This window comes from Henckelia pumila, chromosome 1 (genome assembly GCF_033568475.1).
Source record: "Henckelia pumila isolate YLH828 chromosome 1, ASM3356847v2, whole genome shotgun sequence".
In the NCBI taxonomy this organism is placed as follows: Eukaryota; Viridiplantae; Streptophyta; class Magnoliopsida; order Lamiales; family Gesneriaceae; genus Henckelia; species Henckelia pumila.
This window is the reverse complement of record NC_133120.1, coordinates 161,904,510-161,928,868: the sequence shown is the minus strand read 5'-3', so window position 1 is coordinate 161,928,868 and position 24,359 is coordinate 161,904,510. Positions and strand designations below refer to the sequence as shown.

At 34.2% G+C, this 24,359-nt stretch overlaps 2 protein-coding genes across 2 annotated transcripts; both read right to left on the bottom strand.

Annotated features, from left to right (window-relative positions):
* Positions 1–230: 230 nt before the first annotated feature.
* Positions 231–11,157, bottom strand: LOC140874343 (uncharacterized). Its single transcript, XM_073277629.1, has 3 exons — positions 10,995–11,157; positions 10,324–10,880; positions 231–887 (listed from the first exon to the last, which is right to left on the bottom strand). Exons 1-3 carry the CDS (start codon positions 11,155–11,157, stop codon positions 231–233), a joined length of 1,377 nt encoding a protein of 458 aa, XP_073133730.1.
* An 8,137-nt stretch (positions 11,158–19,294) lies between these two features.
* On the bottom strand, positions 19,295–20,353 carry LOC140875916 (uncharacterized). Its single transcript, XM_073279748.1, has 2 exons — positions 20,096–20,353; positions 19,295–19,959 (listed from the first exon to the last, which is right to left on the bottom strand). The coding sequence occupies exons 1-2, from the start codon at positions 20,216–20,218 to the stop codon at positions 19,657–19,659; spliced, it is 426 nt and encodes a 141-aa protein (XP_073135849.1). The 5' UTR covers positions 20,219–20,353; the 3' UTR covers positions 19,295–19,656.
* Positions 20,354–24,359: the final 4,006 nt, after the last annotated feature.

Below are 24,359 nucleotides of genomic sequence, written 5' to 3'. Positions count from 1 at the left end.
AAACCATTCCTACCTCCCTTTTACTCATCTTTGCATCAACCTTTACCTCATTCACATAGCACAACCGAGCTGCCTTCTGATCACCCCTAACGATCCCCACTTCTCTCCCACTCGGGAACTTCAATTTTTGGTGATAGGTGGATGCCACAGCCCGAAAGTCACTCAGAGCAGGACGACCCAAAATCCCGTTAAAAGAAGATGGTGCATCCACCACCGTAAAACATGTCATTTTAGTGACTCGTTGTCCCCCCCCCCCCTCCAAGAGATAATGAGAGCACTATTTGTCCCAAGGGTTGCAAAGCATGACCCGTGAATCCATAAAATACTGTAGTGATGGGGTCCAGCTCAAAACCTTCTAATTTCATCTGGTCTAGAGTTTTTTTGAAGATAATGTTTACTGAGCTCCCCGTGTCCACAAAGATACGAGCCATATCATAATTAGTTATGGTCAAGGTGACCAATAAAGGATCATTATGAGGTACCACCACATCCTTTAGATCCTCACTTCCAAAACTGATATTTGGATCAACAGGAGAGCTGAACTGAAAATTCACTTCAAAATTTTTCAACCTTCGCCCGTGAGCCTTGCGATCTCTTCCTGAATCCCCATCTGTAGTGCCACCAGAGATCATATGAATTACACCCCTATGAGGGTGATTTGCAGTTTTTTCAACCCTCTCTTCACGACCATTCTGAGGGGCTCTCCCCTGGTGATCAACGTAATTTCCTCTGTCCTCATTCCCCTTATTCCTCCATTGTGAAGCTCGGCCTTGACGGGGAGGGTTTGCTCTTCGAGTTAGCTCAGCTCTGATTCGAGGATCTTCATACATGATCCTCTGAACCTCCTCGCCTAACCTCTGGCAATCATTGGTGACATGCCTATATTCCTGATGAAAATCACAAAACTTTTCAGACGGAGGTAACCGCGGGCCCTTCTCAGCATTCCGAGGTTCTCAAGTACCCGTATTTCCTCATATATTTGCATTGACTTTTCCAGGCTTACTGAAAGTGGCACATAGGGTTAAGGTCCCTTAACCCTGCTCACATCTTTTGTTGTCCTCTTTCTCCCTACCTCTGCCTTCCAATCTGTAAGGCCCGGGATTATTTAATTTTAATCCGAGAATATTTAATTTGGGAATATTTAGAGTTTAGAATTAAATTCTAATATTCTTAAATGAATAAGGATTGAAATTGAATTAAATCGCTTTTCCGGGGACTGAATTGCAAATAGCCAAAATTTCAGGGACTAAACTGCAAATATGCTTATATTTATCTCCTCTTCACGTGTATAATCAGAAGAAAGAAAGGAAAAGGCAGAGAACTTGATATCAAACTTCTGGATGCCATTTTCAGATTTTCATTCCGCAAAAGCTTCGATATCTTGCGATCCGGTAGTCAGAAATTCGAAAGAAATATCTATCTGCGATCACCGCTCCGAGAGCTTCGTTTTGGTACAAGTTTCATTCACTTTTCTCAGATTTTATTTTTATGTTGAAGATGGAAATTCATGATTTTAAGATATATGTGTATATGAGCTGTACCGATTGTATATTCGCAGACGATTCGGAAAAAGACTGTCGTTCGGATTTTATACGATTTTAGCAAGCAAAATTCAAACCCTATCCTATCTGATTATGATGATTTTGATGGTATTGAGATGATATTATGAGTTATCTTGCTTGTTGGATTGCTTGTGATATTGTTTGGATTGCCGGTTTTTAGCCGTTATGCCGTCGATTCGAAAAATTTCAAGACTTTGATAGTATTGATTGAAAGAAGCAAGGTTTGAGTTGCATCTGATCTTGTTAGTTATTCGATATGTTATTTCTCAGCTTTATATCGAAGTTTCCGAACTCGAAATCTCCGATTCGAATCGAGAAGAATTTGAAGCAAGGTTTGCTAGCATTTGCACTTGAGATTGAGTTGAGAAGTTGAGCAGCCTTTTGATATGAATTCTCATTGATGTCATTGTAGATTTGAAGTACTTTCAGACGTGTCATTGAAAGGTATAAATGACAGCTAATCTAGATGGGATAGAACACTCGAAATAGCTATTGTTTCGAGTATTCCCTTGTCAATCACATACTTGATTGCTTATGCACCTTATGTGATTACATGATTGTGTTGCTTTGTTTGCTTATGTGATGAGATGTTCAAGTTGTTTTATAGCATTTAGTGCATACAGAACATGTTGCATTCATCTTAAACTCCAGCCTGAAAAGCACAGAGGGTTGAAAGGCCTAGAGTGCATATGACGTTTGGAGGGCTGTAGTTGAGTGGCACGGATTGTAGACTTACTTCCGGAGTCAAAAGACTCACTATAGTTGCACCAAAGTCAGAGGAAATAAAGTATTTGACATCACCTCGATTGGGTGAGTTGGTGTTTGTTGAAGATTTTATTTCCTCGGGATCCCAAGAACTTATATTCGATTGATATCAGCTTGATAGCCTCTTTTGATATATGCATTGCTTTTACATTTATTATACCGCGCTTTATGTTGTTTATACTGGGATTTTATTCTCACCGGAGGTATCCGGCAATTGCTTTGTTTTGTATTTGTGCATGGCAATAGGTGGGGCAGGAGCTGGTCAGAAACGACAAGAATAGCTCGAGAGAGAGATTAGCAAGTGGTGATTTCGGGTATAAGAAGTAGAATTGATGTCAAACTTGTATCTTGAACTTGAGTTTGTTTAGTACTTGGAACATATAGACATGTATGTTGGTCAAGAACAAGAGGATGTAATGTCTAGTGAGTTGTATATCAAGTCTATGTTTTGTTACTTGATTAACTCATGGTTATGCATGCTTATGCTTATATTTTGAAGCATGATTCATGTTTGTAATGTTAGAGGATGTTTGAGATTCAAAACAGGGGAAAAACCTTCATTTTCCAGCTATTTTGGTGTGGAACCCGATTCCTAGGCGCGCCCGCCCAGCCAGGAGGCGCGCCCGGCCGCGCCTAACCAAGGCACCTTGGGTGCCTTGGCCTGAGCCTTAGGCACGCCCGCGCCTAGTTTCTTAAAAAATAAAATAAAATAAAATTTGTCGATCTTTGTGCGACGCGTTTTTGCATCGCCAAATGTAAGGTTATGCGTCGCCAAATGTCCGGTAGTGCAGATTAGCTATTTTTAGTTATTAATCGCCCTATAAGATTTGATTAGCACCCGAGGTCCCCACAACAGGTGGTATCAGAGCATAAATTTCTGGATTTAGATAGAAGTTGATGAGCGGGGTAGATTGAGTCTGTCTGATTGATTGATATCACATGAGATGACATGTAGTATCTCATTATGTGCATTATATGCTAGCATGTTTTATATTGCAATAATTATGTGATTGCATGATTATGTGCTTTTATTGCTACTGCATGCTATATATGCAATTGTATTCTAGATTATCCTCAGTCAGAACCTGAATTCTCATGAGAATGCATGAGAATCCTTATCAGAGAAGGATGGAATAAATTGCTGCATATGATATTGTTTATGCACTAATCTGTTTGACAATCAGATATGCCTCCCCATAAAGCACCGGCCACTAGATATCCATTAGCGGTTCTTCAGGCTGAACCAGCACCAGTACCACCATCAGTTGCTGAATTTCAAAATGCACAGGGTAGTACATAGGCCTACCCTATGGATCCTACTGCTACTCCAATGGAGACTTTGTTGAAGCGATTTCAGTCATTCAAACCGCCAAAATTGAAACGAACAGAAAACTCAGTTGATTGTGAAAATTGGCTTGAAGATATAGAACAGCTGTTTGAATCACTTGATTATACCGATGATCATCGTATCAGATTGGTAATACATCAACTTCATGACGTTGCCAAAAGTTGGTGGATTACAACAAAATGGGCGTTAGAACATCGAGGTACGATTATCACCTGAACTGTCTTTAAAACTGAGTTCTATCAACGTTTCTTTCCAGTCTCCTACAGGAAGGATAAGGGTGCCGAATTTGCCAATCTGAGGCAAGACAACTTGAATATTGAAGAATATGTGGCCAAATTTTCAAGTCTTTTGAAGTTTGCTCCACATATAGCAGCGACTGACGAAGCAATGGCAGATCAGTTTATCAATGGCCTCAATCCAGATGTGTTTACTTTGGTGAATAGTGGATGACCCAATACTTTTGCTGACGCCTTGAATAAAGCTAAGGGAGCAGAAGTGGGGTTATTGCGACAAAGAGGAGCACCGTTCATTTCACAGCCAGCCCCACAGCTTGTATCAGCATCAGTTCCACAGAATCCTCCACAGTTTCAGCAACCATCTCCCAGATTTGAGGGAGGAAGCAGTGGCAGAAAGGATTCTAGATTCAGGCCAAAAGGTAAATAGTTCAAGAGGACAGGCAGTATTTCTTACAGTTATAGTGGACATAGATAGTGTGGTATAGGTCAGAGAACTGGTGAGTCAGGGGTATTTTGTGGAAAATGTGGGGGACGACATGCTATTGAACAGTGTAGAGGTGTATTAGGGAATTGTAATATTTGTCGTCAACCAGGTCACTATGCCAAAGTATGTCCCCAACGAGCTATTGGTGCAAGTTCTTCTCGACAAGCACCTCAGGTAGAAAGACAATCAGTACATTCATTCCAGCCTCAACAACAGACCAAAGCAGGAGGAAGTCAGACTGTTACTCAACCTCCTAGACAACAGGCTCGAGTATTTGCACTTACTGAGGAACAGGCTCAGGCATCACCTAACGATGTCATAGCAGGTAACTGCTCTATTTATGGTTATCCTGCCTATGTTTTGATAGATACAGGTGCATCACATACATTCATATCTGAAAAATTTGTTCTGATGCATTCTTTATCGTCTGAGCCATTGCCTACTGTTGTTTCTATTTCTTCACCTTTGGGTGAAGGTATTATCTTTGTTCGAATGATTCAAAATTGTACTTTGCAATATGAAGGGAATGTGATTGATATAGATTGTATAGTACTTGGATTATCAGATTTCGATTGTATTGTCGGTATAGACATGTTAACCAAGTACAGGGCGACTGTAGATTGTTTCCAGAAAGTGGTCAGATTTAGACCAGAAATGGCATCTGAATGGAAATTCTATGGTAAGGGTTCTCGAGCTAAGATCTCTTTGATATCTGTGTTATCTATGACCCGTTTATTGCAGAGAGGGGCGGAAGGATTTTTTATTTATGCAGTCGATGTATTGAAATCCAGTCCAGCAGTAACAGATATTCCAGTTGTGCATGAATTTGCTGATGTATTTCCTTATGAAATTCCTGGTTTACCTCCAGTTCGAGAGATAGATTTCAGCATTGATTTAATGCCAGGTACACAACCAATATCCAAAGCTCCTTACAGAATGGCACCTATTGAATTGAAGGAGTTGAAAGATCAGCTGGAAGATTTGTTGGCCAAGGGGTACATTAGGCCGAGCGTTTCACCTTGGGGCGCTCCGGTACTATTTGTACGAAAGAAAGATGGTTCAATGCGCTTATGTTTGATTATCATCAATTGAACAAGGTAACCATCAAGAATAAATATCCATTGCCTAGAATAGATGATTTGTTTGATCAGCTATAAGGTTCGATTATCTATTCTAAGATTGATTTGCGATCCGGATATCATCAGCTGAGGGTACGAGATGAAAATATCCCTAAAACTGCTTTCAGAACAAGGTATGGACATTATGAATTTATCGTCATGCCTTTTGGTTTAACCAATGCTCCTGCAGTATTTATGGGATTAATGAATCGGATATTTTAGAAATATTTGGATGATTTTGTTATTATTTTTATCGATGATATCTTGATATATTCCAAGAATGTACATGATCATGCTGAACATCTCAGAATCATTTTACAGACTTTGCGAAATGAGAAATTATATGCCAAGTTATCGAAATGTGAATTTTGGTTGCAGAAAGTTGTGTTTCTTGGGCAAATTATTTTAGGTGATGGGATTTCAGTGGATCCAAGCAAGGTCAAGGCTGTCCTGAATTGGCCTAGACCTACATTAGTGCCATTAATATGGAGTTTTATGGGCTTGGCAGGGTATTATAGACGCTTTATCAGAGATTTCTCCAGCATTGCGAAGCCTATTACGCAATTGACTCAGAAAAATATGTCGTATGTCTGGACTGAAGCATGTGAAACTAGTTTCTTGGAGTTGAAGAAAAGGCTTACAAGTGCACCTGTCTTGACGATTCCATCAGGTACGGGTGATTTTGTTGTATATTGTGATGCTTCTCACAAGGGTCTGGGTTGTGTGCTTATGCAGAGAGATCATGTTATCGCTTATGCTTCGAGACAGTTAAAGCCACACGAGACTCGATATCCTATCCATGATTTGTAGCTTGCCGCTATTGTCTTTGCATTGAAAATATGGCGACATTATCTTTATGGTGAGAAGTTTGAAATCTTTTCTGATCATAAAAGTTTGAAATATCTGTTTTCTCAATCAGAATTGAATATGAGACAGCGTAGATGGCTTGATTTACTAAAAGATTTCGATTGTGAGATCAAATATTATCCAGGAAAATCTAATGCAGCTGCAGACGCCTTGAGTAGAAAGGTATATTCCTTATCCTTGTCTACGATAGGTGTATCTCAATTGGTGGAAGATTATTGTATTTCTGGATTAGTATTTGAAACAGATATACAGCCCATTCGTGTTTGTGCTATAAAAGCTGAGCCAGAACTGTTAATGAGAATCAAAGAAGCACAGAAAGAGGATCCGAATATTCAGAATTCGATTGCTATGGTCAGATCTGGACATCAATCTGAATATCAAGTCAGTGCTGATGATGTGTTATATGTGAATAACAGACTTGTTGTTCCAGATATTTCAGCTTTGAAACAGCAGATATTGAAAGAGGCTCACAGCAGTCGATTTAGTATTCATCCTGGTGGCAGAAAAATGTATAATGATCTGAAGACACAGTATTGGTGGAAACAGATGAAAGAAAATGTCACAGATTTTGTGTCTAAATGTTTGAATTGCCAACAGGTAAAATAAAAAAGAAAGAAATCAAGTGGTCTATTGCAGAGTCTATCAGTTCCAGAATGGAAATGAGATCACATTTCCATGGATTTCGTTACACAGCTACCACGTTCATCCAGAGGGTGCGATGCCATTTGGGTGATTATTGATCGTTTGACGAAATCAGCATGTTTCATTCCGTACAGAATGACGTACAGACATGATCAGATGGCAGATATTTACGTCAGAGAATTGGTAAGATTACATGGTATGCCTAAATCTATTGTTTCAGATCGAGACCCTAGATTTACATCACACTTTTGGTATAGCTTGCAACAAGCTCTTGGTACTCAATTGCATCTGAGTACAGCTTATCATCCTCAAAAAGACGGACAGTCAGAGCGGACTATCCAAACACTTGAGGATATGTTGAGAGCTGTAGTACTAGATTTTGGTACTCGTTGGCAAGATTCATCACCACATGCAGAATTCTCTTATAATAATAGCTATCAGACGAGCATTGAGATGGCTCCTTTTGAAGCACTGTACGGGAAAAAATGCAGATCACCGTTATATTGGGATGATATCTCAGAAGTTCCTGATGTTGGGCCAGATATGATCAGAGAAATGACTGAAAAGGTAAAGCTTATACAGAAAAGAATGAAAATAGCTCAAGACAGACAAGCAAAGTATGCAAATATCATACGACGACCTCTATCTTTTGATCAGGGAGACAGAGTTTTCTTGAAGATTTCTCCGTTTACAGGTACAGTCAGATTTGGCAAGAGAGGAAAGTTATCTCCGCGTTTTATCGGTCCGTATGAGATTATCGAGAAGATAGGCGATCTTGCTTATCGACTCGCTCTTCCTCCATCTTTGTCTGGTATTCATGACGTATTTCATGTCTCTATGCTTCGGAAGTATCAGCCTGATTCTTCCCATATTCTTCAGCCTGATGAAGCTGAACTTGACGAGACTCTTAGTTATTTTGAGCAGCCTATTCAGATTCTTAATCATAAAGACAAACAGCTCAAAAACAAGATTATTCAGCTAGTCAAGGTTCAGTGGAGTCGACATGGCACAGAAGAAGCGACTTGGGAGACTGAGTCAGACATGAGACAGAGATTTCCAGAGTTGTTTCATTGATGTGAGTTCTTATTCTGTTTTCTGTTATTTCATTATCTTATGTGTATACAGATTGTCTATACAGCTTACTTATGATTTCGAGGACGAACTCATGTCTTAGTGGGGGAGAAATGTAAGGCCCGGGATTATTTAATTTTAATCCGAGAATATTTAATTTGGGAATATTTAGAGTTTAGAATTAAATTCTAATATTCATAAATGAATAAGGATTGAAATTGAATTAAATCGCTTTTCCGGGGACAGAATTTCAAATAGCCAAAAGTTCAGGGACTAAACTGCAAATATGCTTATATTTATCTCCTCTTCACGTGTATAATCAGAAGAAAGAAAGGAAAAGGCAGCGAACTTGATATCAACCTTCTGGACGCCATTTTCAGATTTTCATTCCGCAAAAGCTTCGATATCTTGCGATCCGGTAGTCAGAAATTCGAAAGAAATATCTATCTGCAATCACCGCTCCGAGAGCTTCGTTTTGGTACAAGTTTCATTCACTTTTCTCAGATTTTATTTTTATGTTGAAGATGGAAATTCATGATTTTAAGATATATGTGTATATGAGCAGTACCGATTGTATATTCGCAGACGGTTCGGAAAAAGACTGTCGTTCAGATTTTATACGATTTTAGCAAGAAAAATTCGAACCCTATCCTATTTGATTATGATGATTTTGATGGTATTGAGATGATATTATGAGTTATCTTGCTTGTTGGATTGCTTGTGATATTGTTTGGATTGCCGGTTTTTAGCCGTTATGCCGTCGATTCGAAAAATGTCAAGACTTTGAAGTATTGATTGAAAGAAGCAAGGTTTGAGTTGCATCTGATCTTGTTAGTTATTCGATATGTTATTTCTCAGCTTTATATCGAAGTTGCCGAACTCGAGATCTCCGATTCGAATCGAGAAGGATTTGAAGCAAGGTTTGCTAGCATTTGCACTTGAGATTGAGTTGAGAAGTTGAGCAGCCTTTTGATATGAATTCTCATTGATGTCATTGCAGATTTGAAGTACTTTCAGACGTGTCATTGAAAGGTATAAATGACAGCTAATATAGATGGGATAGAACACTCGAAATAGCTATTGTTTCGAGTATTCCCTTGTCAATCACATACTTGATTGCTTATGTACCTTATGTGATTACATGATTGTGTTGCTTTGTTTGCTTATGTGATGAGATGTTCAAGTTGTTTTATAGCATTTAATGCATACAGAACATGTTGCATTCATCTTGAACTCCAGCCTGAACAGCACAGAGGGTTGAAAGGCCTAGAGTGCATATGACGTTTGGAGGGCTATAGTTGAGTGGCATGGATTGTAGACTTACTTCCAGAGCCAGAAGACTCACTATAGTTGCACCAAAGTCAGAGGAAATAAAGTATTTGACATCACCTCGATTGGGTGAGTTGGTGTTTGTTGAAGATTTTATTTCCTCGGGATCCCAAGAACTTATATTCGATTGATATCAGCTTGATAGCCTCTTTTGACATATGCATTGCATTTACGTTTATTATACCACGCTTTATGTTGTTTATACTGGGATTTTATTCTCACCGGAGGTATCTGGCTATTGCTTTGTTTTGTATGTGTGCATGGCAATAGGTGGGGCAGGAGCTGGTCAGAAACGACAAGAATAGCTCGAGAGAGAGATTAGCATGTGGTGATTTCGGGTATAAGAAGTAGAGTTGATGTCAAACTTGTATCTTGAACTTGAGTTTGTTTAGTACTTGGAACATATAGACATGTATGTTGGTCAAGAACAAGAGGATGTAACGTCTAGTGAGTTGTATATCAAGTCTATGTTTTGTTACTTGATTAACTCATGGTGATGCATGCTTATGCTTATATTTTGAAGCATGATTCATGTTTGTAATGTTAGAGGATGTTTGAGATTCAAAACAGGGGCAAAACCTTCATTTTCCAGCTATTTTGGTGTGGAACCCGAGTCCTAGGCGCGCTCGCCCAGCTAGGAGGCGTGGCCACACCTAACCAAGGCACCTTGGGTGCCTTGGCCCGAGCCTTAGGCGCGCCCGCGTCAAAGGTGGCGCGCCCGCGCCTAGTTTCTTAAAAAAAAAAAAAATTGTCGATCTTTTTGCGACGCGTTTTTGCGTCTCCAAATGTAAGGTTATGCATCGCCAAATGTCCGGTAGTGCAGATTAGCTATTTTTAGTTATTAATCGCCCTATAAGATTTGATTAGCACCCGAGGTCCCCACATCATCTATCTTTGTTACTGATTTATTGCTAGACTTACTTTCCGACGTTCCTTCATGTCTTCTTTGCCTCCGCGCATCCTCAAGATTCACATACTTCTCATCTCGACTAAGAAGCTCATCATAAGTCAATGGAGGCTTCTTGACCAAGGATTTAAAAAACTCTCCTCCCCTCAATCCCTGAGTGAAAGAGTTTACCAAAGTGTCAGCAGTGGCAGCAGGCACTTCCAGAGTTGCTGTATTGAAGCGCTGAACATATTCTCTCAAAGGTTCGACTTCAGATTGCTTCAGATTAAACAAGCTGAGAGAAGTTTTCAAATATTTCTTGCTACTCGCATATTGGTATAGAAAAGCTAAACTGAAATCATTGAAGCTCCGGATGCTACCAGGCTGTAAGAGGTTGAACCATTGTTGAGCTAACCTCACCAGAGTAGTGAGAAAAACCCGACACTTGATTGCATCTGAATATCTATGCAACAGAGCTGCATTTTCAAATCTTCCCAAATGCTCTTCCGGATCTGAGCTCCCATCATACTCCCCTAAAGTAGGCTGCTTAAAATTTGCAGGGAGTTCTTCATCTAAAATAGCCCGAAAAAAGGGGCTTTCCCTCTGTATAGGACCAGGCCGACCTCCAACTTACCGACCCAAACTCCGGATCTCCTCCCACATCACATCCATTTGATTTGGCTGACCTCCGGGTGGGGGAGGAGGAAGTGGCTGTTGATTCTGACCCATGGCCGCTAGTACCGTTTGAGTGATGAATTGACTGAGTTGATCTACAGTCATGTCCGCCACATTCCCTACTCCTCCTCCTCTTCCTCTTCCTTTTCCTCTTCCTCTTCCTCTTCCTGACATATCTACTCCTTAGCTCAGAATTCCCACAGACGGCGCCAATTGATATACCTCAATAAAGTTATCTCCTTGGATGAGCTAATTAGCCACACTAACAAAACTCCTCCAATAAGTGATGAGCTGTTGCTGACCTGAAATCACGAACAAGAGTGTTAAAGGGGGCCGAAAGATGTTCCAACGTATCCCCTCCGACGCTCAAGTGAAATGCTAGGATAGCAAAATATAGGGAGTGGTGTGTGTGCACAAGTGAAGATTCAGATCCCAATAATGAAAGTAAACCTGGTATTTATAGGAGGGGCCTCCGGATCTCATGTTTACCTTCCTTACCAGGAATCCGAGAATCCCGGGATTATGATCCCGAATATATAGGCGAAGATCTCGTCTAAATCTAACGTGACAACGGAAATATTGATATGTACATTTTATCCGAGCCGACATGTCATCACTAAGATTTTACATTTCTGCTCTCCCTGGGGTCATATGGAAAGGGGCGAGTGAATTATTACTGAACTCTTGAACTCACCCCAAACACTGATCCTAAAATCTTAGCTAGCTCACTAAGGTTGTCGAACCCATTTACTAAGCTAGCTCCCTACTAATATTGGGGCTGAGTTGAGCTTCCGAGCTCCCGAGCTGAGCTCCCGACCCGAGCTGGAAATCATGGTAGGGGAGCTTGGCCGATCTCCGAGATCCCGAGCTGAGCTCCCGACCCGAGCTGGAAATCATGGTAGGGGAGCTTGGCCGAGCTCCGAGCTCCCGAGCTGAGCTCCCGATGGGTGATTAGGGATGTTCTTCTTATCTTAGGGTCATCGACGAACTAAGGTGATTTCTTCCTCCGGGGATCAATATATATTTATATTTATTAGTTAAATATACTACTCCAACTTTGATATTCCCAATCAATTTTAACCTTCGGAACCATGAGGCTGCGTTTTTTCCCCCTAAACAACACTTTGGTATTTTTTTCCCACATAAATAAACATACTTGAGTTTGCTGTTCAAAAGCGTGGAAAACAAACCCACGTCACCACCCAATACTAGAATTCATTTATTAATCATACACGTTGATTCACGGAATGCCCATTACCCAAGGGTCAAAAAGGCCCAACAATAAGCACTCTAAGGGTGTTCATTCGGTTAAAATTGTCCGAATCGAACCGATTTTCGGTTAAACCAAAATTTCGGTTCTTTGAAATTTCGAATCGAATTGAGCAGTTAGGTTTGGTTTTTAACCGAAATTACTTCGATTTTTCGGTTCAATTTTTCGGTTAACCGGTTTTTTTAAAAAAAAATTTAAACTTTTTTTAATAAAAAACTAAATATTTTAAGTTATTCTGTTAATGAATAAATTTTTGAAAAGAAATAACAATTGATTCAATCAAATATGTATGATTTACTGCTTCAAAAAATGTATTTGAAAATAACTATACTGAAAACAAAGAAATTGCGCTAACATTTTAAATTTCAATAATAATAATTTATGAATTTATAAAAATAGTATAATATATAATACAAATGCGTATATAATGCAACACTGATCCATACCAAATATTAATTGATTGATAATAAATACAAATACAAAAAAAAATGATTTTTCGGTTCAGTTCGATTAACCGCGGAAAAAACCGAACCAAATCGAAAACCAAAAATCCGAAAATCAAACCGAATTTTCGGTTCGGTTCAGGCGGTTATACGAACCATGAATACCCCTACCCAACATTAGAGCACACGTTAGAGTAGTTATAACTAGAGAAGTCGATTTGGCTAACTCCATCCGGTTGGTCTGTTCCACCATATAATTTAAGTTGATTGAGTTGAAATTTGTGAGTCTATAATATATAAAGATGGGCCTAAATGGGTCAGTTCATGCGGGTCAATGTGTGTCGGTCCGCGGCGGGCTTGGGTTGGCTCACGGGCTTGAAAGTGATTTTTTTTATATATTATGGATTTATGGTGATATATGTTTTTTTAAGAGTTATTTGCACTAAACACCCCTATGAAATATTGAAAATGCACATTTTCTCCTGTGAAATTTTAATAGGCATCTTCAACCCTAATCTTTTAAAAAAATAGCATACTCATCCCTTCAGATGAGTGATTGTTGCGCACGCGCCCCTCATGCGACTGGGCAAATATTGTGATATTTTTTTGCACCAAATACCCCTGTGAAATATTAAAAATGCATATTTGACCCCTGTGAAAATACTTTTTAAATTTATTCAACTCATAATAGACAATTTTTATTAAAATCTAATTATAAAATATTTAGCAAACATTTTTTGTTTTATTAATTTTATTTTTAATTTTAAATTTATTATGATTATATAATTATTTTCTAAAAAATATACTTATTTTATCTTGTTATCATTATTTTATTAAACTTTCTTCTTGTTTTCAATTTTTCCATTAAACATCCATTCATAAAAAATATTTAAATAATTTCAAGTACCAAAATATTAAACTAAACCGATAAGTTTAAACATATTACTTTTTCGATTTAGGACTATATATTATTGAACCAAAATTTAAATTTTTCAAGAATATGCATTGCACAATTTGTAATAAATAATAAAAAAAAATAGCATGCTTATATAATTCTAAATCGAAAAAGTAACATTCGTGAACTTATCATTTGGTTCAATATTTTGGTATTTTTAGATATTTAAATCCTTATTTATGAATCATGTTTAATGGAAAAGTTGAAAACACGAAGTGATTTGATAAAATAATGATAACGAGATAAAGTAATAATTTTTTTAGAAATAAATTAATTATAAATTTAAATTAAAATTTAAAAATAAATAAAATTAAAAATGTTTGAAAAATATTTTATAATTAGATCTTAATAAATATTGTGTATTATTATTTAATGCAAATTCTGCAATGCATTCTAAAAAAATTTAGATTTTGGTTCAAAAATCTATAATCCTAAATTGAATAGTAATACGCATGAAATTATCATTTTGATTTAATATTTTGGTACTTTTAGGTATTTAAATCTTGTTTATGAATGCATTTTTAATTGCAAATTCTGCAATGCATTCTAAAAAATTTAGATTTTGGTTCAAAAATCTATAATCCTAAATTGAATAGTAATACGCATGAAATTATCATTTTGATTTAATATTTTGGTACTTTTAGGTATTTAAATCTTGTTTATGAATGCATTTTTAATTGAGAAGTTGGAAACAAGAAGAAAGTTTAATAAAATAATGTTAACAAGATAAAATAATAATATTTTTTAGAAAATAATTATATAATCATAATAAATTAAAAATTAAAAATAAAATTAATAAAACAAAAGTGTTTGCTAAATATTAAAAATTGTGTATATAGTTTGAATAGATTTAAAAATTATTTTCACAGGAATCAAATATGCATTTTTAATATTTCACAGGGGTATTTGGTGCAAAAAAAATATCAAAATCTTTGGTCAGTCGCATGAGGGGCGCGTGCGCAACAATCACTCATCGAAAGGGGCGAGTGTGCTAATTTTTTAAAAGGTTAGGGTTGAAGATGCCTATTAAAATTTCACAGGGGAGAAGTGTGCATTTTCAAAACATGCAAAGGTTACTAGGTTAAGGTAGCAACAAGCCAACAAGAACAATATATTCTGTGCCTGAAAAACATATGACACCAATTTATTATACACGCCATAAATCAAATTTCATCAATGCAAAAACTTAAACGTACACAAATCCTCCTTTCAAGGAGCATTCAACAGCTCTAACATTCAACACTGTATAGATAAATCTACCATCAAACTAACATTTGTATAATATTTAACTAACAAAGAATATATCACGATATCTCAACCTCAATGTTCTATAATAATTTGAGTTCGAAGAAGATCAAATCCAAATTAAATCTTCTTCAGAGATTTATGTGTATCACAATATTTATATTCTGATTAAATCAAAGATGTGAGAGTTTTACTTGATCAGAAATGTCTGATGAAAATAAAATATTTTGATGTTTAAACAGTTCTAACATGCATGGCAAACACTCGTACTATTTTTAGTTGAAAATACATGAGGCTGCTTAAATAATACGTTGTTGTAATTGGAGACTTGGAGTGATTAGAGACGTTAAACCAAGATCGGAAATTGTCAATATATTTCCATTATAATTGTTGGATGAACTTAAGGCTTAAGCTATTAGGATGCAACAATTGCATGTATATATCAAGAAAGTTGTTGACATATGATATTTGAGTTGTTATCAAGTTTAATATTATGAACTTCTTAATTGTTTCTACTTGATAATTTGAAGAAATAATCGAATCTAATATTTAAAACTATGGAAAAAATTAAAATTATTCTATAAATTATAAACTGAAAATTCTAATATTTAAAAATATGGAAAAAAATTAAATTATTATATATATAAATTATAAAATGAAAGAGTGGAGAGAATTCGAGAATCGAGAGACTCTATTCCAAATTTCCAATTGCTATACTAGCTCCATTATAAAGGGTTTTAGTATTTGTAATGTAACCTAGATTTACAAATAGGGGTGCAAACGAACCGAACATGTTCGTGAGTTTTACGAGTCCGCTCGATAAATATTTGATTCGTATTCGAGCTTATCGAACTCGAGCCGAATTCGAACATGTTCGAACATTTTTTCGAGCCGAGCTCGAGCCGAAATTACTCTGTTCGATAGTTCGCGAATAGTTCGCGAGCCTTAATATTTAATTAATATAATATAATTATATAATAATATATATACATTTCGAGCTTTTGAACCATAATATCCGAATAGTTCACGAATAGGTTCGAATATTTCGAACCAAACTCGAACTCGAACTTCAATTCGAGCCGAACTCGAGCCAAAATATTTGAAATTATCGAACTTCGAATCGAGCTCGAACTCGAATATACTCTTATCGAGCCAAATTCGAATCTTAAAATTTTACCATTATTTAACTCGATTCGGTTCGTTTGCACCCTAGACTTCCAAATCATATGAGTTTAAAATTTTTAATATGTTATAGTGAAAACAATTAGAAAAATTATATAAAATATGTGCATTGCACGAGTAGAATATTAGTTAAATAAACATAAATCAATGTTTTAGTTTACTTTTTTTAAAAATATATATTTGATATAATAAATTATAAAAAAAACACAGGAAACATGGCCAGACATACGATAAAGATAAATTCCCGTGTTAATTTATTAAGTTTTAGATCCAAATTTATGTTTTGTTAATTTAAAAAGCTTAAATTTTTTTATGCTTTTTGGTGATAGGACAGCGTGTGTGCATACTGCATCGTCAGCTATTAAATATTCGATGGGGTCATTCACCATTGAATCTATATTATTTATTTTGGCGGACAACAGGAAACAAATGGCTGTCACACCAAATAGTATAGAAATAATTATATATATCTATACCTATATATTAACTAAAAAGGCATTATGGTCTTTTAATATGGGCCAATAAATTAAAAATAAAAAAATTTGTTCCCTCCATTATTTTAATTTTTTTCCCACCATTATGATTTAATTTTTTTAATTTAATTATTTCTTTTATTTTTATCTCAATTTTTTTATTTAATATATAATACAATCATTTTAATTTAAATATAATTTTATTATAAAAATAAATTATTTAGCACGCATTGCGTGCAACAATTTCGCTTGTATATATTAAATCAGAGAGTAATAGTTGTCTCTTGATAGCTTAAACTTAAATTATAAAACAAACTCAAAATTAAAAAAAATCGTCAAAAAACTAAAAAAATCAAAAAATAGTTCTAGTTTTGGGAACAATACTTCCAAAATATTTAATTTTTAATCTTCAAAAAATATTTAGTTTTTAGCATCTATTTTTCATTAAAACTTTATGGAAAAAATTATTAAAAATCAGAAAATTTCATTTAATTTTTTTAAAAAAAATTAACTTGACATGCACGCTATACGTATAAACATGGTCTAGAGAAAATCGAAAAATGAACTTAACTAACTGATATTTTTTTAAAAAAAATAAATCTAATTTCCAAATGAACTTTTTTTTAATTAAAAATCGATACTCAACCAATTTAACTGATATTTTTTAAAATTAAAATCTAATTTTCAAATAATTAACCGAAACGAATTTTTGAAATAATTAGATTTGATCGAACCGAATTAATGTTCATCCCTAGCTACATCCCAACATATCATCCATATATTTTAAAATACATAATTATCAATTCGTAGAATAAAGTACGTACCATAGGCTGAAATCTGAATTATATATAACGTTTGTGATGAAAAGGGAGGAAAAGAGAAGGGTGATTTTTATTCCTACGATTAATGGGGCAACTCATGATGTTGATTTTGAAACCAAATAGATCGGTTTATGTTTTTGTTTTCTCTAATACAATCTCTTTAAGTTTGTTTAGTTTTATTGTTCACGTTAAAATAAAGAGTAATATTTTTGTGAGACGGATTAACCCTACCCATATTTATAATAATAAGTAATACTTTTGACATAAAATGTAATAGCGGATAATTCATATAAGAGACTCGTCTAAAAAAAATGACCCTTGAGACCGTCTCATAAGAGTTTTTGTCTAAAAGAATATATCGAATCTTAATTAATCTATATATTAATTTTTTCATCAATACTATAAATTAAATCTCAAATAATACAATTATTGATTGAACTTAAAGCCCATCCTAATGTATACGAAATATCTTATAAGTACAGTAAGAGGTGAATTTGAAGTTTATAGAATTAATTTTTTAAACAACAAAAATATATAAAAATATATTTGAATCATTAATGAATTTGAAATTCATCAATTCAAGCGAAAAGTTAATTAACTAAACAATAATAACATCAAAATTTTCTTAATCAATAATGGTAAGATCACATGCAAATCAAATAAAATTGGCTCTCATTTAGGTTATATTCCCCGATTGAGATTCGAAATTGCAAGTGACACTCACTCACGTTATCCTCCAAATACTTTACTATTACGTCGTGTCGATGGGACAGCCAGCTTGCCGGTTAATATCGTTATGTATAATAAGGGTTTGTATTAACTTTTAACAATTAATTTCGACCTATTTTGAGCAATGTACACTTCAACAGGAAAGAAGGTGACAAACAAGGATTCCATCGCTAATATATATATATTCTTTTGTAGCCCCAATTAAACACTGTGTGTGTCCCACCCCACCGGCCTTCATCCAAAACTTTAGTACCATTTATTTATATATTCATAAGCATTAAATTAAACACCAAATATAATATTTTTTATACAATATTTTTAAATCAATAAAGTGAATCTCAAATCAAGTGTCACCGATGCATAGCTATCTTTCCAACTCCAAATGGCCCCAAAAACACCCATTGCTGACAAGATCAGTCCCTACTTTTTTAGTTGATCTTTATCGTATTCACATAACGCATAATGTACATTTAACTAATATCATGCTCGTAGTAGAGTGGTCAGACTTATCAATTCATGGCGGGACGAAACGATTTATCAGAAACTCATATCGTTTTGACGGATTAAAAATCTTCAACTCAACCCAACCCAATTTAAAATGGGTTGCGGGTTAGGCATGTCAGCCACTTCACGACAAATAAAAATAATTAATAAGAACAAAAATCATTATAGTTAATTATAAATTTCATTTCATAAATAAATATTAATAGAAACATATTAATAAATTTTTCATTATTGATTTCACACGTATAAATTTTATATAAAACAATTAATACAAAAAAAATTCACAATTTTCATTAAAAAAAATACATATATAATATAAAGTAAAAAAATAAAAATAAAAAATTATTCTCCAGGCCCGCCAAGCGATCCGCGCGGGAATTGGTCTGATTTAGTTAAACTCACTTAAATTATGTGGTGAGACGGAACGAGCCGATCCAGCAAACCAAACCAAACCCAAATTGACGGCTCTACTCGTAACACTGTGTTTAGATTGATATATACAATTAATCATCGTAGATGCATTAATATACACTGTAATTATCGAAATCTATTGACTTGATCATCAGTAGAATTGTAGAAATAAGATCTACTTGAATATTATTGATGTGAGCAAGTCAAAGAATTTGAAAACCATCTATCCAAACAAAATCGTAATATATTTAGTTACCCAGAATAAATTTGGGCAAGAATAAGTATAATACCGATATTTTGCATTAAAATCATGAAAATTACAAGGTAGCTAATTAATAATACTACAACATATATAATTGTACGTACCCTCTAAAATTAACAGGAAACAACACAACCTCCAATATGTATCACAGATATTTAGAGGCACTCATCATCACCTTAGGTGAAAGTTGAAACACCCCTCTAGCCTCTAGCCAATTATATATAACAATTATTACACAGATCTTTAATTATAATCAATTCCTTAGCTTGCACATAAATAATCTATGTACATACACTTTCTGAATTATTCAAGGTAGTAAATAATCGATAATTAAATCATTGCATCACATGATAATGATATTCTCTTGCAACATGATGATCATACTCCAAATCTTCTTGGGTTAATCGCATCATACGTCGACGGGTTAACGTTGTTATTATCGTACTTCAAATGAGGAACTATCCCTCTCGAGTTGTGGTAATCAAGATTAGGCCTTTGGTACTTGTAATTGGCATTGAATCTTCCTTGCTTGGAATTGACGTTGTTCCTCCTCGCATTCGACATCGAACGGGGGATGAAAACTCCGGTCCCTTTACTCATTTCTCTTCTGATTTGTGACTGCTGATCTTGGCCAAGAAGCGTCGCTTGTGTTGAGGGTCTGATTGCTTGGGTAAAAGCTGCCTGAAAAGTTTCAAGAGAAAGTCACAAAGTGAGTGAACATCACGCCCACAAACGAAGCTAGCTAGTCATGTAGTGCGCGCAGTCTGTAGCAGCTCAAACGTCTATGTTTCGAATGTATACAAGACGTGGCTATTACCTGTAGATTTACGGAAGGACAGTGGACCAAGGATTCTTCGTCATCATCCATGATGAGTAGAGAGATTTGTTTGCTCAAATCTGCAAAGAACACATCGTCCTCTACTTCGAAAGACGCCTCCATGTGTGTGTGCGTGTGCGCGCACTAAAGATTAAAGCTCGAAGAAGTTGCTCAAGTGGTTCACTTTGTACATTGAAAAACAGAGATAATATATGAGGGAATTCTCTAGCTACCACACCCTTTCTTGTTTGTGTATTGAATGGGATGCTTGAGTGTTTTAAATAGACGAGAAAAGGCTAAGAGATGAGATTAAAATAGAGTAGTGTATGGGGCGGGGCATGTGGGTTGGTGGGGTCATCAAATTCAGTTGGCCATTCTGTCCCAAAGTTCATAACTCGCTTTGGGAGGATCCCAAAATGGGTGATGCTGCATGTATACGGAGGGTTACACGTTGGGTTACACGTTGCACTTGAAATTACATGTATTTTGGAAAGATTTTTTTCAAATCAAGTAGAGGGATAATTTTGTAATTTCATGTGTAGTGTGTAATCCAATGTGTAAATCAATGTGTACATGTAGCATTTTCCTCCCAAAATTCACATAATCTGATTGTTGGATAAATAAAATAACACAAAAACTCTCGTGATATCCTCTCACATAAAAATCTATTGAGATAAAAAAAAAATTTCTCAATGATTAGAATCTGGAAAAGCTTATTAATTTGAAACTGTCAAAAGTGATAGACCCGTTTTACAAATAAATATATTTGAGATCGTTTCACAAGATATCTTTGCATTGACACAAAAACTCCTACGAAGATCATCTTACATGTAAATTTTGTGAGACAGATCTATGACCCAACTAAACTCATGAAAAATCTTACTTCTCACCGCATATGTAGATCGGTCGATCCGTCTCACGAATAAAAATCCATAAGAGTACGTCCAAGGTTGGATATTTAACAATAGAAGTGTACTCCAAAATCTACATGAATCGATAAATGTACACCATTGGATGTACCTTTAGGATACTACCCTAAAGATAACATCTCATTACCTCTCACAAAAAACCTAATCATTTGTTAATGGGAAAATAATTTTTTTGTCCATTAACTTGTCCATGTTTTGGTTTTGATCCATTAACTTTTTCGATGTGGGTTTTGGTATACTAACTTTTTATTTTCAGTCATTTTTGGTCCAACTGCATATGTGTCAACTTCTGATTGGTCCAGAATGATGACGTGGACCAATCATAAGCTGACACGTATGCAGTTGGACCAAAAATAACTGAAAATGAAAAGTTAGTGTATCAAAACCCACGTCGAAAAAATTTAATGAACAAAAATCAAAACATGGACAAGTTAATGGACAAAAAAAATATTTTTTATTTGTTAAATGACGTAAAAATTATATTTAATTTTTTTAATTTAATGAAGCAATCAACGTCCCTCTCCTTCACTATATGCTCCACCCCGACCCCACATAGTATGTGCATACATGAATACACACACATGCAAGTGTATGAATTGGTAACATGATAATATTATTGTTATTATTATCTTACTTGTGGGGATATGAGAAGGGGCTAGCAAAGAAAATGACCCACGATCCAGATATCTCATCCAAAAGATAGATTACATTATATGTACACTTGGTTGTGAATTTGCTAGCACTTTTTTTCTTTCTTTCTTTCTTTCTTTCTTTCATTCTTTCTTTTTTTTTTTCCTTTCCTTTTTAATTATCACATCCACTAGTTTCACTATTCATTGGAATAAAAAAACGGAAATTTCGGCGCACATTATCGTATTAAAATCAAATTTAGAAAAGGGTACTTATAAAGAGAAGTTTTAAGCTGCCCAACAATTTTTGCACATCTTGTTTCCTACTATTAAAACTCGATACCGGGTTTTAATTATTTTTTTTATTTTTCACATCACTAAAACACGATACTGAATTTTAATGATCGGAACGAGTTGAGCATCATTGGTTGAACACATGAAATTTTCTATACTTATAAAATAGTTTAATTATATATATATATATATATATATATATATATTTCAAGTATATTTTTGAGTCATCATATTATAATTTTGACTCGGCCACTTGAAAACTTGAGGACAACAACACATGGGGACAAAGAAGCTGACGAGTTGTTTATGTCTTAATCTTGCAGTTGGGTGGGTCAGTTTGGGGTATCATTAATCATTTCATCTTTAGACCAAATTTAATGATACGTTTATTTACTCAAATTAAATTACTTAATTGAGTACAGCTAGTTAAATTTCTCTTACATAGATTTTTTTTTCTACTATATAAGTTTTTATTATATTTAACAATGTTTTTTGTATATTTTATTAATATATTTTTATTAACTATGTCTAGTAAAATGTGCAACTATTTTTTGAATATATTTAAATAAAATGAGAAATTTGAATATCTAATTTTATTTTTTAATGATTTTTCTTCGTATGTGGAAAAAAAAACAAACCTATATAATTAGGATGAAGTATAATATATATACTCCTTGTTGTAATTAAGCTGGGTTTTTAGCAGTTAGCACACATATAAAGAAAAATCATTAAAAAATTAATTTAAATACTAACTTCATATTTATCTCCATTTAACTTGTTCAGAAAATGATTAAACATTTTCAAGACTTAACTAATATTGTTAAACGTGATACAAGCATATACATATTATAGACAAACGAAAAAAAAAAAAAAGAAAGAAAAAGAGAGTGAATCATACATAATTGAGACGGAGGTAGAATTTGGTAACTATAAATAGACTAGAAACATAAGTTGTAATCAACTTGTTTTTGTTAAAAAAAAATGTTATAGGTTAGTGGTAACTAGACTCGGGAACCAAAATCAAAACCGTATTTCATATCCAAACTCATTTCTCTCTTTTGAATTGAGGATATAATAATTTTTCTTGGATCTGTCAGTCTAAGGAGGAAATTCTATGCCATCTTTCGGGGTAGTGCCCGGAGGGTGATTTAACGGTCCCGGGCCGTGACACATCACCATGATGTGATGTGCAAAATGGCCCGAGGCCACTGGATCTGGCAGATCGGGAAGTACCAGTCTGCCAGCATAGAATTCTTCGTATTTCAAAAACCAAAAAAAAAACAGAAAAAAAGTCTGATTTTGGTTTAAAAAACAAACGGCGGAACCGTAACAAAAACCGTAAATTACTATTAAGGAAGTGTTTGGTAGAACTTCTACAAAGTGCTTCTTAGCTTCTAGCTGCATAGAAGTGATTTTGAGTGTTTATTAATTTTAAATTCTACTTTAACTTCTACAACTTTTACCCAAAAGCAAAAAGCTAAAATTTGATGCTTTTTTTTACTTCAACTTTTTTGTTTAAGGTATAACATTACAAATTGACATATATACCCTTAATAAACTTATCATATTACATATGCTTTTATAATTATTTTTAAATATTTTTTTAATTTTACATTATTATTACAAATATTTTTTAAAAAAATATTTTTAAAATTTTACATTATTATTACAAGCATTTTTTTAAAAAATATTTTTTAATATTTTACATTATTATTACAAGAATTTATTTAAATATATATATTTCATTTTCATACATTTTTGTACATATCTTGTATATTTATACAATTTTTTTTTATTTTTTATGTTTATTAATCTTATATATTTTTTCAAATATTCATCTTATAAAAAATAAAATATTTTTGATACAAAATTCATAATGTAAAATAATATATAAACTCATTTTTTATAGTGTGAGTATCAAAAATTAAATAATCAAATAAGGGTATGGTTGTCATTTAGATAAAAAAAAAATTAAGTTTGAAAGCAATTATTCTCCAAACACTAAATTTTACCTTGTATTAGTTTTCAACTTTTATTTTCAAACATTCCCTACTTTAGCTTCTCACCAAGTTCAAAATAATCTCTATTAGAATCATTTTTAAATAATTAAAAGCTTTCCAAAATACTCCCTATATTTTAAAATTTTGTTGTATACATATATACGTTGACTTATGCAATTAAAATATTTCATCTATATTAATTAAATTTAACCTCTAATTTTTATTTAATTTTAGATGAAAACTAAATATTAATATTATTTTATAATATAATGATTGAACGATTAGTTTAACTCAAGTGTCCCACCTATTGTGACATTATTTTTCTTTCTTGATTTTAACTTTAAAAGAATAAATTTTACTTTAAATGGAGCTCAATTCGTAACCCAGACATTAAAAAAATAGGGGTTACTGT